The 18,871-nt window shown below is 50.7% G+C and overlaps 2 protein-coding genes and 2 pseudogenes across 2 annotated transcripts; 2 read left to right on the top strand and 2 right to left on the bottom strand.

The window, feature by feature from the left end:
* Positions 1–914: 914 nt before the first annotated feature.
* LOC141467742 (olfactory receptor 51H1-like) lies at positions 915–1,871 on the bottom strand. Its single transcript, XM_074152408.1, is given in 3 exon segments — positions 915–983; positions 985–1,055; positions 1,058–1,871. Coding segments are annotated over 3 exon segments (954 nt in total).
* A 2,204-nt stretch (positions 1,872–4,075) lies between these two features.
* LOC141466574 (olfactory receptor 52K1-like) lies at positions 4,076–6,115 on the bottom strand (annotated as a pseudogene).
* A 5,698-nt stretch (positions 6,116–11,813) lies between these two features.
* Positions 11,814–13,463, top strand: LOC141466566 (olfactory receptor 51E1-like; annotated as a pseudogene).
* Positions 13,464–17,672: 4,209 nt separating this feature from the next.
* LOC141479456 (olfactory receptor 52K2-like) lies at positions 17,673–18,677 on the top strand. Its single transcript, XM_074168644.1, has one exon. The coding sequence runs from the start codon at positions 17,673–17,675 to the stop codon at positions 18,675–18,677; it is 1,005 nt and encodes a 334-aa protein (XP_074024745.1).
* Positions 18,678–18,871: the final 194 nt, after the last annotated feature.

The raw sequence follows: 18,871 nt of genomic DNA, 5'->3' as shown, positions 1-18,871 counted from the left end.
TATAGACATAGCCCCACGTGTCACAGGATGTGTTTGGATTGCATTGCGTGCCCATTGCACCCTATACCTCCATGCCAGAACGACCTACCCTTTCATGAACATCACGAGGTTTTCATGATGTTCCCATCAAGTTATAGGCAGAGGAGATGACATCATGGGACAGTAAAAACCACTCGCTCCCCCTTGCAGACCCTGAGACTGGACTCAGCTTTCCGGGTCTGTGTCCTGAGGTTACAGTCCACGGGCCATTAGTTCCTGTCTCCATGCCTGTAAAGATGCGAGTCACATCATTTGCATAATGAAAGCGGAGGAGTCTGATGTGATCACGTAACTCTGGGGACTGACAGTTTCATATAAGGGAACCCATACGTGGATGTTGTAATTAAAAGCACAAGTCTGCCAACACTGTTTGTATTTCATCAGAGACCCAAGCTGCTGCTAGCAGTGAAAGCCTTGACAGAAGCCTGCTCTCAGCAGTCTTCTCTCTCCCCACCTGCAATGAGGACACCTTATTCACTTGGCCACAACCAGCTCTGTCCTCCTGCAGACATTCTGAGAAGTGGGGCATCCCAAAACCATAGAAGCATAGAATGGTTTGGGTTGGAAGGGACCTGAAAGATCATCAAGTTCCAACCCCCCTGCCCTGGGCAGGGACACCTCCCACTAGACCAGGTTGCTCAAAGCCCTGTCCAACCTGGTCTTTAACCCCTCCAGGGATGGGGAATAATGTGAATTGCCATAATCCATCCCTTCATGGCGAGGAAAAGGGCTGTATTGCAGAAGAGGTGACAGGTTTCTCCTGGGAAATGAAGGACCGTGAGTGATTTTCTTCAGGGGATGGTACTGTCCATGAGCAACCAGCCTGGAGAAGGAAGGAAGGAGGAGACTGGCTCTGGGGCTTTGCCACTCTGGGACTAGACCTGCTGCTGGGGGCCTCTCCGGCAGAGCAGGACGAGGATCTGCCTGCGGATCTGCTTGGTTTTTCCAGCTGTAGACAAGCGGGTTGAGGACAGGGGGTGCCAGGAGGTAGGCATCAGCCGGGAACGTGTGAGTCAGGGGGGCAGGTGCTTCCCAAACCTGTGGATGATGGACAAGCCAATGAGGGGGATGTAGAAGATCAGGACAGCACAGAGGTGGGAGATGCAGGTGCTGAAGGTTTTGGCTTGTGTCTCCTGGGAGACGATGCTCACGATGGTCCTGAGGATCATCGTGTAGGACAGGAGGATGGTCACGGAGTCCAGACCTTTGGTGAGTATCACCGCTGTCAGCCCGTACAAGCTGTTAACCTTGACATCCCCACAAACCAGCCTCAGCATGTCCTGGTGCAGGCAGAAGGAGTGAGACAGGACACGGGACCTGCAAAAAGGCATCTTCTTAATAAGGACAGCAACGGGCAGCACCATGCAGATGTCCCGCATGAAGATCACCCCCGCTGCCTTCATTATCAGGGAGCTTGTCAGGAGAGAGGTGTAGCGCAAAGGGTGGTAAATAGCAACGAAGCGGTCAAAAGTCATGGCCACCAGGACCCCAGACTCGATGGCAGAGAAGGAACAGATGAAGTACACCTGGACAATGCATGCCTCGAAACAGAGGGAGGTGGACTCGAACCAGAAAATGGCCAGCATGGTGGGCGGGGTAGAGAGAGATAAGCCCAGGTCTGCCACAGCCAGCATGGAGAGGAAACAGTACATTGATGTGTGGAGGCTGTCGTCTGTCTTTATTATCCAGAGCAAGGTGCAGTTCCCCAGGAGCATGAGGAGGTACAGGCAGCAGAGAGGCAACGCCATCAAGTAGCTGCTCGCCAGCAGACCAGGAATGCCGGTGAGGATGAAGGTCAGGGGACTGGACCCAGTCCTATCGGAAGACGACATCTCACGCATTGATGGTCCAAGGGTCTGGAAATAATTGTGTCTTGGAACAAAAGCCCTACGATGAGACCACACACACACCCCAGATACAACGGTAGCTCCTGAGAGCCAAGAAACTCCCGTGCAGCTGCCCTCATGCATGTCCATCACCTCGACCAAGGAATGACGATGACAGGATGAGAGGGAAGGGTCTGACACTGAAAGAGGGGATATGGAGATGAGATGTGGGGAAGAAGTTCTTTGCTGTGAGGGTGGTGAGAGCCTGGCCCAGGTTGTCCAGAGAAGCTGTGGCTGCCCCATCCCTGGAGGGGTTCAAGGCCAGGTTGGAGGGTGCTTGGAGCAACCTGCTCTGGTGGGAGGTGTCCCTGCCCAGGGCAGGGGGTGGCATTGGATGGCCTTTAAGGTTCCTTCCAACCCAAACCATTCTATGATTCTATGAAAAGCCACAGTGGACCAGCCCAGGGGTCACTGTCTGCACTTTGCACAGCAGTAGATAATGAGGAAAGAGCAGTGACCGTTTAGCCCTCCCTAGCTGTCGTCCCCAACATTTAATTACCCAGGGCTTTAGGACATTTGGTGCTCAGTCCTTTGGGAGGTGCCTGAAAGCTTCTCAGCAGCACGAGGCAGGACAAGAGCCTGGGGCCAGGGTGCTCCTGCCTGGGGAAGGAGGAGTGGTGGGATGGAGACCTGGAGGCCAGCTCTGGGAATGGGGCTGGCTGCTCCTCACAGCAGCAGGAGGAACACCCTTGGCCATGCTGGTCCCACCGAGGCTGAAGCACTGGGACAGGAGAGGGAAGCGGGGATGGAGGGGGAGAGAGACGAAGGCACAGAAAGGTCAATGTTTGTGCTGAACCAAATGTGGTCAGACCACGTGAGATAACATCTCAGTCTGAGATGAGAAGTAACCCCATTATACGTGACTCTGTATTGATTTCTTCCTTTTTTTTTTTGTTTAAGTATGGCAAAATGTATATCAGCTCACCCTGCAGGTCAATTAACCAAACTAACCCTGATGGAAGTAAAATGGATTTGTGCTTTACAGCTGCCAAAAAGGTTAAATGGAAAGGAAGAAATTCAGAGGCTCAAATAAGGCCGAGAGCCTGAAGTGGTGTTTCGTCTGCCCGAGGCCATTAGAAAACCCAATAGCAAACACCAGGTCCCCATTTAAGCGCTCTGGAAGCTGCCAGCTTCACTAGCCCAGGAGCCCAAGCCATCAGCCACGATGCTCAGCAACGGGAGGTTTGGGGCAAGCGGGGGAGATTTCCAGAGAAACATTCCCAGCGGGCTTCTCCACAAAATGCAGTTAAATTTAGCGCCTCTTAAAAGCACCACCAGTGGTCCCAGCAGCACATGCCGGCCTCTTGCCAGGGATGACCAGGGAAAAAGTCCATGTCTCTATTCAGCTGGAAATGAATGCAATCTGCATAACTGAGGAGCGCGAATTGATTGAGATTGGTCCCAGGGTTTGTCTGCTCACACACACACACACACACACACTCTGAGACCTCATCTGTTACCAGAAAAAAAAAACATAAGTAAATCAAGTATTCACAAGGCTAAAGGGTCAGGTCTGAAAGACAGTGGGACAAGAGAACTGGGATGGTGAAAAAGGTAATGGAGGGCATATAGAACCTAAAGAACCTAAAGCCAAGGAGTTGAAGACCCTACTGTGCTCCTGTGGGGAGCAAAATCAGTGTAGAAATAAACTTATACGTCCTGGTCATGTAGCACTTGAGAGACTGAGGACATTTTTTAATTCTTGGTCAAGATCAATTTTTAGGGTGGATTTTCACATCATAGAATCATAGAGGGTGGGAAGGGACCTTAAAGCCCCCCCAGTGCCACCCCCTTCCCCGGGCAGGGATACCTCCCACCAGAGCAGGTTGCTCCAAGACCCCTCCAACCTGGCCTTGAACCCCTCCAGGGATGGGGCAGCCACAGCTTCTCGGGGCAACCTGGGCCAGGCTCTCACCACCCTCACAGCAAAGAAGTTCTTCCCCACATCTCATCTCCATCTCCCCTCTTTCAGTGTCAAACCCTTCCCCCTCCTCCTATGGCTCCCCTCCCTCATCAAGAGTCCCTCCCCAGCTTTCCTGGAGCCCCCCCCCTTGAGGGACTGGAAGGGGCTCGAAGGTCTCCCCGGAGCCTTCTCTTCTCCAGGCTGAACCCCCCCAACTCTCTCAGCCTGTCTTTCCCCAGGTCTCTGATCAGGGGAAGAGGAACTGCTGAGGAGATCTTGGGGGAAGCAAACAGAGACCCCACGAGACCTGGTGACCCTCATGGCAGTGCAGGTGATGAGTCACCACGTACAACATGCGCTTGCTGGACCTGGGGAGTTGTTACCTGCTGGACTGCAACTGCCAAAGCTTGGTCAGAGCTTGCAACATCTACAAAAATACTGGTAAAACAGGCTGAATTTTTTTCTTGTGGCACATAAATTCATTAGACACTGTGAGCAGGAGTCTCCTTTGGTGATAGTCCAGATTTATAAATATGCCAGTTATGCAGAAAAACACATTTCTTATTCTAAGACTTGGAGAAAATAAAGGAAGTAGACACATCAATTCGGTAGAAATATTATGGATTTCATTCTTTTTTTGTGTGCTCTGTTTGCAGCACAGATCTATGAATCAGATTTACAGCAGCCTGGCGCATCAATAAATAACTCAGGCAACAGAAATCGCGTCTAAGTCGTTTGAGGACAACCACAACCGAAAAGACAGCTAAAAAAAAATCAGTGTTTGGGGGTGTCTGTGTGTCTCCCCATGGCCCTGGGAGCTGGTCTCCAATGCCCCCCCCAGTGCAAACAGGGGTGGAAGAAGGGGACAGAGCTCTGCCTTTACTGTAGGGGGGGGATAAGGTGGATGCAGCAGGTCTAACCTTACCCTCTTTCTCCCACCCACCCTAGTTAGATGGTCCAGCAGCAAGAGCTCTTTGGAGATGACCCACAGGCCATAGGCTCATCTCCTTAGAGCACAAAAAGAGAAGAAATGCAACCTGCGGAGTTCAAACAAGAATGTTATTTACCTCCACCCCACTCTCAGCCCGGTGACATCAAAGCTGAATACTCTGAAAATTTTGGAGTTCTGCACAGGCTGACCTCTAGATTTAGCACCCTCCTCAGCCTGCCAAGCGGGCTTTGCTGCTTCCTGCAGGCAGTGATGAGCCAAAATGCTCCCATTTTCAGCACATACGTACAATCCTCTCAGTTCCCAAGTCTTAAAACTTGGAAAGATTCGGGAGAAGAGGTGGGAGTTGTTTATAGTGGATCACGCACTTGTTGCAGAGTGATGTGTCCAGGGTTAATTTCTGTGGCCCATCATGGGCTGCAATTTGCATGTGCAGTTGTATGAATCTCCGTACAACCTCCTGTAGATGGGATGTGTGAGAATTTAGATTCTCTTGAGAAAAAAATACAATGACCTCTCCAAATCCAGCAAAAATCCGCGTCATGGATCTTCATGATTTTGATACCATGGACCGTGGGAGGGGAAGGGAGGTAAAAATTAGCCATCAAGATGTGCATGTGGGAGGCAACGTGGCAACCAAACCTGTGGATGACTGATGAGGGGACCACAGGAGTGTAGAAGATGAAGATGATGCAAATGTGGGAGAAGCAGGTCCCAAATACCTTCAGACTGTCCTCCTTCAATGCCAGATTCAACATGGTCCTCAAGATCCTGAGGCAGGAGAGCCCGATGAACAGATCCAACCACACTATGAAGAGAACCATGATGGAGGAGAAAAGGCAGAGGCAACATGAGCCCAGTTTTCCCTGGTTAGAACCAGAAGCCCATTCTTGACTACCAGGAAGACGGTCAGGGTGGATGGAGCATGTGGGTCAGGAGGTTGCAGATGGCAACATACTCGTTGAAAGTCATAGTCAGCAGCTCCACCAACTCCATGATTGAGAAAGTATCAAGAAAAACATATGCACAAGGCAGGCACTGAAGGTGATCTCCTGAGTGATCTCCAGAAGATGCTCAGCATTTTAGCCATGGTGGTCAGGGACAGCAACAAGTCAACGACAGCCGGCATGGAGAGGGAGTAAAACATGGGCTTGTGGAGAGATGGATCCATCTTCATCACGTACAAGAGGGTGTTGTTCCCAAGGAGGGCTTTGGTGAACACTGTGCTGAATGGGATGGAAATCCAGGGGTCACATCTTCCAGCCCAGGGATCCCACTCAAGAAAGCCATGGATGAGGTCGTGTTGTTGGAAGCAGAGAGTTTGATGTTGAGAGGCATCCTTTGCAAACTACACCTAAAAGCATCTCTTTGCAATAAAACATAATAGAAAGAATCATTAAACTTCACAAAACATACCCAGATTGTGCCGCTTCCACTGCAACTCCTTGTATAGTCTAAAGTTGATTATTTTATTCTGCTTGTTACTAAATCCTGGCAAGGTCAGTCTGTGGAGTTTATCAAAAAGGTGTGAAGTGATATCAAGCCAAAAGCATGATCACCATTGTTCAGATATTAAATTCTTCAGTGCTTATTTGATTGAAGATGTCTCTCCTTCCCTGGAGCAGGTGGAGGAGGCAGAAGCTGATTCTCCAGGACTCCCTGAGGGTTGTTCTGGGGGCCTCTGCCAGCTGTGCAGAGAGGCACCACCACAGCTGGAGAGCGGATCCTAGGTGAGGAGGAGTCCTGGTTTGACCCAGGACAGGCTCTCTTATGAGTTCCCAGATTAAACTAAGAAAAAGACCACGCATCATCAGAATTCAAGCTGGGTTTCCATCCCTCAACAGATCAGGACCTACATCAGGGCTCAGTTCAGACCTTGTCTTTCCTTCCCCCTCACACAACTCCAGCACCAGACTCCCAGGGATGACACCAGATTCCTGACCAAGCTGTTAGTAAGCAACAGCTCCTCTTCTCCAAGGATCTACGAGCAGACTTCAGGAGCTGCCCTACAGTCTCCTGGGATGTTTCAGAAACCAGCGGGCAATCTTGTGTCATTCTCCCTCTCTCACCTTCAGCTCCAGAAGACCAGGATTAACTCTTGCCTCTCAGAGCTGGAAGAAACCCTCGCTGCAGCAGAAGGGAGGCAGAGCAGTGATTTACCTTCTCACCAAGTTGTTTCTCTTGGCCAGAGTCCCAGCAGACTTTCCCTGTCTCCTTTTACAAAATCCAAGCAATTAATCACTGCCACCGTCTCTGGGAGGCCCATCCAACCACTCCAAGTGCCCAGCATTCCCCAAGATTTCTTCTCTAGCTCTACCAGAGGTCTTGTCCTGGCTGGGTGGGCTTCCCCCACCTTCTGCCTCTCAGCCCAAAGAATCCAGGCTGCTCTCTTGAGCCCCAGAACAAGTGCGGTGACACTGGATCCAAATCCAGAGCCAGTTTTACACAGATAGGATTAAGCCAGAAGGACACATACACCACCAGGAGGAGATCTAGTCATGCCCAGAGGGATATTTGCCCACCCAGAGATAAAATCTTCCCACTGTGTGGACCAAAGATCTGTTTGGTGCTGCTTAATGCTGAGATGCAGCGGGAGAAAGGAGGGAATTTGTTTAAAAACCATTTCTATTCCTGGCTGTTCCCAGGCAGCAGTTTCTCCTCTGCGGTGATTAGTGTCTCTGAAGTTCCAGCAGTAAATGATGAGGGTGATCAGGTTCCTCAAGGCTAATAAATATCTCCACACAGGTCCCTTTTGGCAGGGTGAGGTGTTGCTTGGTTGTGTGAGGGAGAAACAGTATTTGAAGGTGATGTAGGTACAGGCAGGGCTGCATCCAAATCATCCAGGTGAGCTGGGAAGATTAATTTTTTTTATTATTTAATCTGGTTTCATGCCAGTGTTTTTAAGCACAGTGCCAAGCTCTGAGCCAAGTTCAAATCTTAGTCAAATTGAAGCAAATATAAAACAATCTTTCCAGAAAAGCTTCTGTGAAGATATGCCAATACATCTAAGTGGACTTTGTCTCTCGTTGAGTTAATGAGCCACTTCATTACTGCCAGATATCCCACATTAAGTGAATATTGTGGTAGAGAACTACCAGTCATAGACCTGCAACCTCATGTTTCCTTGCCTAGGCTAATTACAACAGTGCTAATTACTTGGCTGCGAGCTGTTCCTTGGTTAAATCAAACCAGCTGTAGACTCGTAGGTGTAATGTCTGGTAATGCAGTCATCTGTAAAGACCTGAAATTGCCTGGTCATAGCTCTAGTCCTGTCCTTTCTGCTTGCACAAGCCTGAAGAGGATGGCAGACACCACAAGGAAGGTAATAATTTGTTCTTCTCCCTGATGGAAAGGACAAAAGTCACGAGCTCCAGTGAGGTATAAGCTTGGCGCTGGGAAGATGCTCTGAAATGGGTCATTTGGGGAAAGTTTCTGCAACGGGAGATCAGGTGGTGCATGTATCTATCAGAGATTGCTTTCGATCTTATGCTGGGGAGGGGGTATGGACTGGGTCACTCCTCTAGCTCTCTTAAAAAAAACAAATTCAAGGGATTGTTATTTCGGGCCGTATGCTGATTGGGAGCGCTGGGCGGCTGTTAGCATGGTCAGATCACCACGTGGGCGCAAAAGGAGTTGACTAAGTGTTTTTCACAGACCCAGACTGCGTGGCTGGCAGATTTACCATGTCTGGGAATGATGTAAAATGTTAAGTGCACCAAACCTGGTAAATTTAACGATTATTGCTTAGCGGCAGAGGGGCAGAGCTGACAAAAACGAGTGAGGAAAGAGTTAAAATCTCAGCTTCAGGTACCAGGATCTATTCGTCCCTCACAAAGTCAGGGAAGCTTTGCCAGCATGTTTGCAATCGAAGAGATCAACTCCTTTTGCACTTTGTTCAATACCGAGCATCTCATTCCTGAGGGTATTTCAATCTGATTCACTGTTTAAAAGTAAATTACAAGAAGTTTGTAACAAATCTAATGGGGTAGGTCAAGGTGCCTGGTAATGCCCCCCATTTCTAGAAAAAATTCTGGATTTTACTGCAACGAGTAAAAATTTTCACTTTACAAGTTACTGAAGTACTTACTCGCATGAAATAAAACTCTATCAGCTTTTCCTGCCAAGGAAGCACAAAGAAATTGCTCAGAATTGTGTCACCAGACCTGACAGCACCACTCCGCTTGAGCAGCAGCAAGTCTGAAAATGCTGCTCCCACCTCTGTTCTCGCATCTACAACTCAAAAATGACCAAAATCACAGAAACATCTTCCTAATGCATCTTTTACATGTAGGCTGCGGCTGCAGTTGTTCCTGGGGTTTGATGGTAGAAGTGAGAGGTCCTTGTAGGGCTTGGTTGGAGGTGATGAGATGAAGGAGCAGCTCCTCCAGGTGCGATGCTCAGTGAAGGGTTGGGATGTGGATCTTCATAGAATCATAGAAGGAGTTGGGTTGGAAGGAACCTTAAAGATCATTGAGTTCCAACCCCCGTGCCCTGGGCAAGGATACCTCCCACTAGATCAGGTTGCTCCAAGCCCCGTCCAACCTGGCCTTGAACCCCTCCAGGGATGGGGCAGCCACAGCTTCTCTGGGCTCTTGATGCCTGGTCCCCATGTGTGTGTTTGGGGTCCAGAGGCACCTTTGGTGGCTCGCACACCGGCACCCTGGCTGCAGGGCACATCAGGAGGAGGACATGTGAGGTGTAGAGGACGTCAGGCATAACATGGATGAAACCAAAGGGCAGTTGGGAACACTTTGCATGGCCCAAATGGACTGGTCAGAGAGACTGAGCTAAAGAGGCTTCCTCCTGGAATTTCATGCGTTTGTGTGGACCCAAGAAACCAGACCCTGCTCAGGGAACAGAACTGGCAGAGCCCTGTGAACAGACATGAAAAGGACCCAGTAAAACCCGAGTCTGATGCTTGTTGAGCAGCATTAACAATCTGGATGGGTTTATTACATGAGGTGAAGTATGGGTGATACTGCCCAGAACACCACACGGGATTTGTAGATCAATTACCTCTGACAGAGAGGAGGAGAGGGAGTACCTGCTTTTTTTTTTTAATCCCAGGCACAGGATTGCAGGATCTCAGACGTGTTTGCCCTTTCCAGATAAATAATTCTGGCACGAGACAGGTTTCCTGCTGGACTGGCTTGTGCCAGCTGGGGCTCTGCCTCCCTGAATTTATAGCTGAGGTGGCTGACTACTCTGCAAACAGAGTCCCCTTTGCAGTAAATTATTATAAACATCGTCTTGGCAGCATTTTCAAAATATTGGCTTTGAAGTCTTTGGCCTCACATGACAAATAGCAATGAGCAGAAACAGATTGAAATGCCTGCGGGTTCGTGTCACGTGGAAGGACTCGGAGAGGTTTGAGGAGAGATGAAACTATTCAGAGGTCAAGGAAGTCAAATGTCTGGAAAGCCAAGGAGATGAAGTCTTGCCCTTTGGTATGTTGGGGAAAACAGAGGGTACAAGTGCCTGAGAAACAGGCTTTTAATTCCCATACTGCCAGCAGGATGATTTAACCCCTCTGTGACTTTTTTTTCCCCAGTAAAACAGGGACAATTTACAACACTTCTCTCTTTTGGCAAGGACTTGAGGGTAAGGAGGTACAGCCACCATGGGAGGGTCAGGGCTGGAAGGGACCACCACTGCAGCCTCAGGGTGGTTTTGGCCATGACACTGGATTTCCTTCCTAGTGCAGGAGTCGGGGACCCTGCCCAGGGAGGTGGTGGAGTCTCCTTCTCTGGAGACATTCAAAACCCGCCTGGAAATGTTCCTGTGAAACCTACTCTAGGTGGACCTGTTCTGGCAGGGGGTTGGACTAGGTGATCTCCAGAGGTCCCTTCCAACCCCACATCATTCTGTGGTTCTGTCATTCTGTGACACTGTAGGTGGGATGCCCACTCAGAGAGGGACTCCATTAAGGTGGTTGGGATTTGGAGTCCAGCAGGCACAGCCCCACAGATGTGTCCGGTTCTGGGCCCCCCAGTTCCAGAAGGACAGGGAACTGCTGGAGAGAGTCCAGCGGAGGCTACGAAGATGATGAGGGACTGGAGCATCTCTCTGCTGAGGAAAGGCTGAGGGACCTGGGGCTGTTCAGCTGGAGAAGAGCAGGCTGAAATGGGATCTCATGGATGCTGAGCAAGAGCTAAAGGGCGGGGGGCAAGAGGATGGGGCCAGACTCTCCTCAGTGGTGCCCGGGGACAGGACAAAGGGCAAAGGGCACAAACTGAGATGCAGAAAATAAGGAAAACTTTCCTGTGAGGGTGGCAGAGCCCTGGAAGAGGCTGCCCAGAGAGGTGGTGGAGTCTCCTTCTCTGGAGACATTCAAACCCTGCCTGGACACGTTCCTGTCCAACCTGTTCTGGGTGACCCTGCTCTGGCAGGGGGTTGGATTGGGGGATCTCCAGAGGTGCCTTGCAACCCCTACAATTCTGTGATTCTGTGGAGCAGGACACAAAGCTGGGGGACGCACGGGGACAGTGCGCTGCTTCCACGGGCATCAGCTCTCACAGCAAAAATGCTCTGGGTAGCATGTTTCAAATATACATCTCCTGCAGTTTCCCAAGGTGGGAATCAGATGGGGCACACCAGCCCAGGAGAGGATGTGTTTTACACCTGCAGAGGTGTGTGGGTGACCAGAGTTCTGCTGAGCTGCATCTTCAAAGTATTCTGGATCTTCCCCCTTCTCTCATCTTAGATTTTTTGTACTGATGGCAACTAAATGTACTTAACTTCGAGACTGTAACTCCCAAACTGTGGAGTGGAGGGGTGGGGACAACAGCCAGAGGCCAGCCAGGGATGGGAGGAGAGGTAAGACAACCCCCATATGTTCTGGCTGAGACCACGTGTGTTTGCGTCTTGCCAATGGTGGGACTGAGTGTACCTGGAGAAGAGGCAGGAGGACCTGATCACAGGCCTGTGTGCCTGAGAAGTGGCTGGAGTCCATAGCAGTGATTGCTACAGCTCTTTCTTCTCCCTGTCTATGCCAGCTGTCCCTATGGCTTCGCTTCCAGCTCTGCAGCAGTGCCTCATGTCCTACCCAAATCACTCCAGTCCCTCATCCTTCATCCTGACAGGCTTCCCTGGGCTGGAGGATGCTTAGTTCTGGATCCCTTCCCATTCTGCACCATGTACTTCATGGCAGTACTGGGGAACATCACACTCCTCCTAGTCAATAGGATGGACCTAAGCCTGGACCTTGAATAACGTAAAGGCCAGAACAACTGCAACTTTTCCTTTCCATGCTGGCTGCCATTGACCTCATGCTCACCACGTCCACCACGCCCAAGCTCCAGATCATCTTCTGGTTCCACTCCCACGAGATGAACTTTGAGGTTTGTGTGGTCCAGATGTTCTTCATCCACAGCTTCTCCACAGTGGAGTCGGGGGTCCTGCTCACCACAGACTTTGACCGATCCTTGCAAGCCCCTGCGCTACTCTGCCGTTCTGACTGGCCCCGCCATCGCCAAGCTGGGTTTGGCTGCTGCAGTGTGTGGCATCGCCATCATCACTCCTCTGGTGTGCATGGTGGCCAGGCTGTCCTACTGCAGCCCCTGCATCATTCACCACTCCTACTGCAAGCACACATCGGTGGTGAAGCTGGCCTGTGAGGACAGCCAACCCAACAGCATCTGCGGGATCACGGCTGCCACCGTCGTGGTGGGCTTAGACTCCATCCTCATCGCTGTCTCCTACATGCTGATCCTGAGGGAGATCATAGGCCTCTCCTTCAGAGAAGCTCGTCTGAAGGCACAGAATCACACCAAATCACACTGAATCACAGAATGATCTGGGGTTGGAAGGCACCTCTGGAGATCCCCCAGTCCAACCCTCTGCCAGAGCAGGTCCACCCAGAGCAGGTTGGACAGGAACATGTCCAGAAGGTGTTTGAACATCTCCAGAGAAGGAGACTCCACCACCTCTCTGGGCAGCCTCTTCCAGGGCTCTGCCACCCTCACAGCAAAGAAGTTCCTCCTCATGTTGAGATGGAACTTCTTATGTTCAAGTTTGTGCCCGTTTCCTCTTGTCCTGTCACTGGGCGCTGCTGAAAAAAGCCTGGCCCCATCCTCCTGACACCCACCCTCTAAGTATTTACAGGTGTTGATCAGATCCCCCCTCAGCCTTCTCTTCTCCACACTGAAAAGACCCAAGTCCCTCAGCCTCTCCTCATAAGAGAGATGCTCCAGGCCCCTCATCATCTTTGTAGCCCTTTGCTGTACCCTCTCCAGCAGTTCCCCGTCCTTCTGGAACTGGGGGGCCCAGAACTGGACACAGTGCTCCAGATGAACAGTCCTACAGCGCCTGTGGCTCCCACATGTGTGTCATCCTGCTCTTCTACACGCCCAGCCTCTTCTCCTCCTACACTCAGTGCTGGGGCCAGAGGATCCCTGTACACCTCCACATCCCGATGGCTCACCTCTACCTGCTGGTGCCTCCCATGCTCAACCCACTCATCTACGGGATGAGGACCAAGTCGATCCAGGAGCGGGTGCTGAGCATGTTCTGGCAAAAAAGGATCCAGCCCAGGTCCCGACCCCAGCTCCATCGCTGGTGCCAGGGAGAAGTAATAGGGTTCGGACCAGAAAACAATGGCAGCATGTTTGGGGAGCAAAGAAAAAGCTTAAAAAGCTGCCTACTGGAAAAGTGGGATGATCTCTTCATCATCTTGGCCAAACCCTGAAAGCTGGAGGCACCACGGAAAATTTCACTGGGGAAGCATTATTTTTAGAAAGCGAGTTCTACATTCCTGCTCAGAGTGGAAAGACATATCATGTTTAATTTTATCTGTGTCCATGGTCATCCCCAGATGTGTCCCTTCACGACTCTCCTCTTCATCTCAGCTCCTGATAAAAGACTGTTACCACTTTCAGAATGAAATTTTGTTCACAGATTCATCCTCCCCGTGTACCTTTTCCACCCAATCTGTAACTGTCCATTTATTCACTTACTAGTTTTTAGCAGCTGCCTGATCTTGGTGCCCGGCTATGGGGGGGGGAGTGTGGGGTGTTTGTATGCACATTTACGCATGCCCACTCATCTGGCATAAACAGATTTTGTTTTCCTCCCAGTCCTGTCTTGAAACCTTACTGAAGCACTTGCAGCAATCACAAAAACCCAGCTCACTTGAGGACAGGGTCTACAAGTCACACTGAAACCCTGCCCTGTCAACTAAGGTTTTGTTCCTTTCTTATTAGAAACGCCAGCCATAAAATGTTGTTTGTTCTACAATATTTTTTTCCCCAGTATTTTAATGAGACTCCTTAACTTCCTATGTTGCTGTGTCTCTTCCCTAAGCATAGAGGCACCGGTAATGGGATTTTGAGAAGCTCTTGTGTTCCATAAGTGTTTGATTGCTTCCGAACTCCTGTGAGATCCTACTCCTGGGGTTCTGGCACTTTGGCAAACTTGGTCTCTTCTTTGGAGACCATGTACCCCTGCACGTGCTGCAATGCCTGACTGGCAACAGCATCTTCTCAATCAAACACACTGAATTAGGAGGTTTGTCAGTAAATGAGGAAGTCAGCCGCACATGGGCATGTGTTATCGACTCATTCCTTGAGCCATGAGACAGACACACCAGGGATTCCTCTCAGCAAAGTTATAAAGGCTTCTGCTGCTGGAAGGTGCTGGCTCAGAGAAGGAGGGGACATACCTGGTGGGAGCAGGGCTGAGAAGCTTCACTCCAGCAAAGGCTGGGTGAGTTGGGTACCTCAGCTGGTTTCTCTGGACAAACCTGCAGCAACAAGCCAGGTAGGTCATCCATGGGTGCAGGGATTTTGAAATAGAAGCAGCACAAGAGGATTTGCTGCTGCAGTCTTTTCTTTATAAACTAAAAAAAAAAATATATATCTATTAAAAATGAGAATTAAAAAATAAAATGAAAAAAAAAAGAGTCTGGAAAAGACCCCACGACCCTCTCCGGTCCCACGCTTCTTGACCACATTCTCTACCCCCCCCCCCCCCAAAAAAAGCACTATGAGGTTTGAAAAAAAATCTTAGGCAACCTTGGCTTCTCACAACAGAAAATTCTCAGCCCAGCTTGCATGTTGTCCTCTCAGGGAGTTTGCTTTACAACTGAATAAATTTAAAGGTAGGCGTTATCCCCAGGCACATAGCTTTTGTTCTCCTCCGTTCTGTTTGCTTGCTTTCAGGGATGGGGATGCGTGGGCAGGGGGAGTGGGGAGGTAATATGTGTTGTGTTCAGTTTTTGAAGGTGTTTCTGCAGTCACTCCATGGACCACCATCAGAAGTCTTTACAGAACAGGTATGAACAAAACCCGAGCCGATCTGGCAGCCTTGTCAGTACAAGGTGGATATACCAGGGTCATCTCTAACGGATTGCTGTCCTGCTTGGTCTTCTGCAAAAATGGAGCGTCAGTCTCCTTGGGCACTGCAGCTCTATTTTCATAGAATCATAGAATCATGGAATGGTTTGGGTTGGAAGGGACCTTAAAAACCATCCAGTGCCACCCCCTGCCCTGGGCAGGGACACCTCCCACCAGACCAGGTTGCTCCAAGCACCCTCCAACCTGGCCTTGAACCCCGCCAGGGATGGGGCAGCCACAGCTTCTCGGGGCAACCTGGGCCAGGCTCTCACCACCCTCATAATGAGAAATTCCTTCCCAATATCTCATCTCAATCTCCCCTCTTTCAGTGTCAAACCCTTCCCCCTCTTCCTATGGCTCCCCTCCCTCATCAAGAGTCCCTCCCCAGCTTTCCTGGAGCCCCCCCCTTTAGGGACTGGAAGGGGCTGGAAGGTCTCCCCGGAGCCTTCTCTTCTCCAGGCTGAACCCCCCCAACTCTCTCAGCCTGTCCTCCCAGCAGAGGGGCTCCAGCCCTCCCAGCATCTTCATCAGTGCATTGCTGTCTTTACCATCAGAGAAATTTTCTTTAGCCCTAGACTGAATTTCCTCTAGTCTTTCTGGAATTTAGACCCCTGACTTAGCCTTTCTGAGGACACGTAGGACAATTATTCCCTTCCACTTCACTGTAGCCTTTGACATGCTTCAAGGCTCTTCTCCAGATCATTCTGCAGCTGAGCCAGTCCCCTCAGCTCTCCAGATAAGCTTCATCCTTATTTCTGAATTCCCTCTAGTTTGCCATTATTTTCCATAAAGTGCCTGCCACAGTTCACTTCAGTCTCCAGGCCTCCAGCTGTCCTTCGCCCCTGACCTTCATGGTCATCCTACCTGAGGGTGTTCCACTGAACAAGTAGTTGTGAGAGTACGATATGCTGAGGAACTTTACTTTATTCTGGTAACATGTTTTATAAATGACAAGAAAACAAACAGATTTGCCTGGGAAGACCTACCCTTGATAACGTGTTGCTTTCTGGGCATGTCACACTCTGCCTGCAAGGTTCTGCTGGGAAACAGCGATGAATCTGGCTGAGAGAAGGGCTGCATCCTTGGGAAACAGAAACCCCAATGCTTCTCCTTCCCCAGGTGAAGGTGACGTGGGCAACGGGACCTCAAAAGCGTGGGAGTATTGAAACCACACGTAAAGTGGAGCTCTTGGAAGAGTGGTCTTGGGCAAACTGTTGTGCATCATCCAAGACCTCAATTTTGTGGAACCTCAACTGTGTGACTCTAACCAGAGATGGCCAAGAAAGATGCTTTAAAGGCAGGTGTAAAGAGGAAAACTGCTTGCAGACTAGGAGCAGAGCTCTGGTCTGGTGAAAGGGGACAGAGGAGCAGAGACTCTTTTGCTTAGCAAAGGTCGGGCTGGGTTGGGTGGCTTTATAGACACACAAATGCCAGGGAGGGGAAAGCGTAACCAGATTTAATTTCAGAGGTGATAGAAACTGGACGGGAACACCCTGAGAGAGGAAAGCAGAGGTAGTTTCCCAGCTGATGGAGCAGGGTGGAGGGATGGATCTGTCTTCCAGCAGATGCATAAAAGCAAAATTCCCCTTATAGTCCCTAAAGGGGGGGGGCTCCAGGAAAGCTGGGGAGGGACTCTTGATGAGGGAGGGGAGCCATAGGAGGAGGGGGAAGGGTTTGACACTGAAAGAGGGGAGATGGAGATGAGATGTGGGGAAGAAGTTCTTTGCTGTGAGGGTGGTGAGAGCCTGGCCCAGGTTGCCCCGAGAAGCTGTGGCTGCCCCATCCCTGGAGGGGTTCAAGGCCAGGTTGGAGGGGGCTTAGAGAAACCTGGTCTGGTGGGAGGTGTCCCTGGATGGAATTGGATGATCTTTAAGGTCCCTTCCCACCCAAACCATTCCATGAATCTATGATAAAATACCCTAGGATGGTGACTATCAGTTTTCCTGTGTAAGATAAGTTGTCACTTGGCTCTGTCATCCAGAAAGTCCTTTTCAGCTCCGTCTTTCTAGATACAGAGCAAGACCAATGGGAGATGAAGATGGGAATTTAAATTGTCGGTGCTGATGGAGGGTTTAAAAATTTTCCTGCAGAACTTGCATCATCTGAGGTTGACTTACTTCCATGTCTCCTGGTGGCATGTGGAGGAAGAACAAGGATTCTACTGACTCTTCTCTGCCTGTTTTGATACAGGAACTATGGGTCCTCAAAGGACACTAGCAAATGTCAGGCTCAGGAGAAGAAAAGGGGTTATTTCACAAAAGGTGCTGTTAGTTTGTGAAACTCCTTGCTAAAAGACAGTGTGGGTGCTAAGATTTTGCACAGAAGAGATTAGATGGGTTTCTGGGGTGGGGTTGATTAAAATCAAGAAAAATCATATCCAGTCCAGGAGGCCCCTGAGCTTCAAATTGTTGGAAGCTGGGAAAGCAGCAGGAGAAGCGTCATAGAATGTTTCCTTTCTCCTATTCTTCCCTAAGGGTCTGCTTTTGATGCTGGACATAGGATCAGGGGCTGGATGGACCAGGGTATGGCTGTCCTTGTGTGCCTGGGCTCCGGCAGTGACCACCATGTCCCACTCGCGTCCCACCAACACCTCGCTGTCAGAGCTGCATCTTTCAGGCATCCCGGGGCTGCAGCACCTGCACCACTGGATCTCCGTCCCCTTCTGCATCATGTACCTCATCACCCTGGCTGGGAACAGCACCCTCTTGTGCGTGATAAAGGCTGATCCCAGCCTGCATCTGCCCATGTTCCTCTTCCTGTCCATGCTGGCTGTCATTGACCTGGTGATGTCCACCTCCATCACCCCCAAAATGCTGAGCATCTTCTGGTTTCGCTCCACTGCCATCAGCCTGGATGCTTGTCTTACCCAGATGTACTTTGTCCACGCTTGCTCTGTGATGGAGTCAGGGTTGCTGGTGGCGATGGCCTTTGACCGCTACGTGGCCATTTGCAACCCACTGCGGTACTTGTCCATCCTCACCAGCCCTGTCGTGGCTGCCATTGGCTTGGCTACCTTGCTCAGGGCCGTGGTTTTCATGAGCCCCCTCACCTTCCAGATCCGCCGCCTGCCCCTCTGCAGCCCAGCAGTGGTGGACCACTCGTACTGTGAGCACATGGCCGTGCTCAAGCTGGCCTGCGGGGACGCTGCCTTCAGCAACACCTACAGCCTCTCCGTCTCCACCTACGTGGGCAGCTTCGACTCGCTGCTCATCGTCCTCTCCTACACCCTCATCCTCCGGGCTGTGCTCAGCCTCTCCTCCCTACAAGCCCGCAAAAAGACCTTCAGCACCTGCGGCTCGCACCTCTGCATCATGGGCCTCTTCTACATCCCTGGGCTGCTCTCCATGTACATGGAGAGCTACCACCAGGAGCTCCCACCCCACATCCAGGTCCTGTTGGCTAATATCTACCTCCTCATCCCACCAGCTTTCAACCCCCTGATCTACGGCATCAGGACAAAGCAGATTCGTGATGGAGCACGCAAGGTGATCTCCCGGAGGAGACCCATAGCAGAAAGGGTTGGGCCTAGCCCTCAGGGCACAGGGATGGGGGTCAAGCCCATTCCCTAGAATGGCCAAAACCTCTGCTGGACCTTGGTGTGGCTCTCAGTGTACATTCAGAGCCACAGGAGCCCTAGGAAATGTTGGCACACCCTGAACACAGGTGGGCACCAAGGGCTTCAGCTGGTTGCTCTCCTGCCTGTCCCTGGCAGAAGGCTGTGAAGTTGGCACAACACCTCTGGGTGGTCCAGTTCTCTCAGGTC

Source organism: Numenius arquata, chromosome 1, assembly GCF_964106895.1.
Source record: "Numenius arquata chromosome 1, bNumArq3.hap1.1, whole genome shotgun sequence".
In the NCBI taxonomy this organism is placed as follows: Eukaryota; Metazoa; Chordata; class Aves; order Charadriiformes; family Scolopacidae; genus Numenius; species Numenius arquata.
This window is presented reverse-complemented; position numbering and strand designations above follow the sequence as displayed.

Bases quoted from the DNA above. Each gene is read 5' to 3' on its own strand.
- LOC141479456 (XM_074168644.1), top strand. From the start codon at position 17,673: ATGTCCCACTCGCGTCCCACCAACACCTCGCTGTCAGAGCTGCATCTT.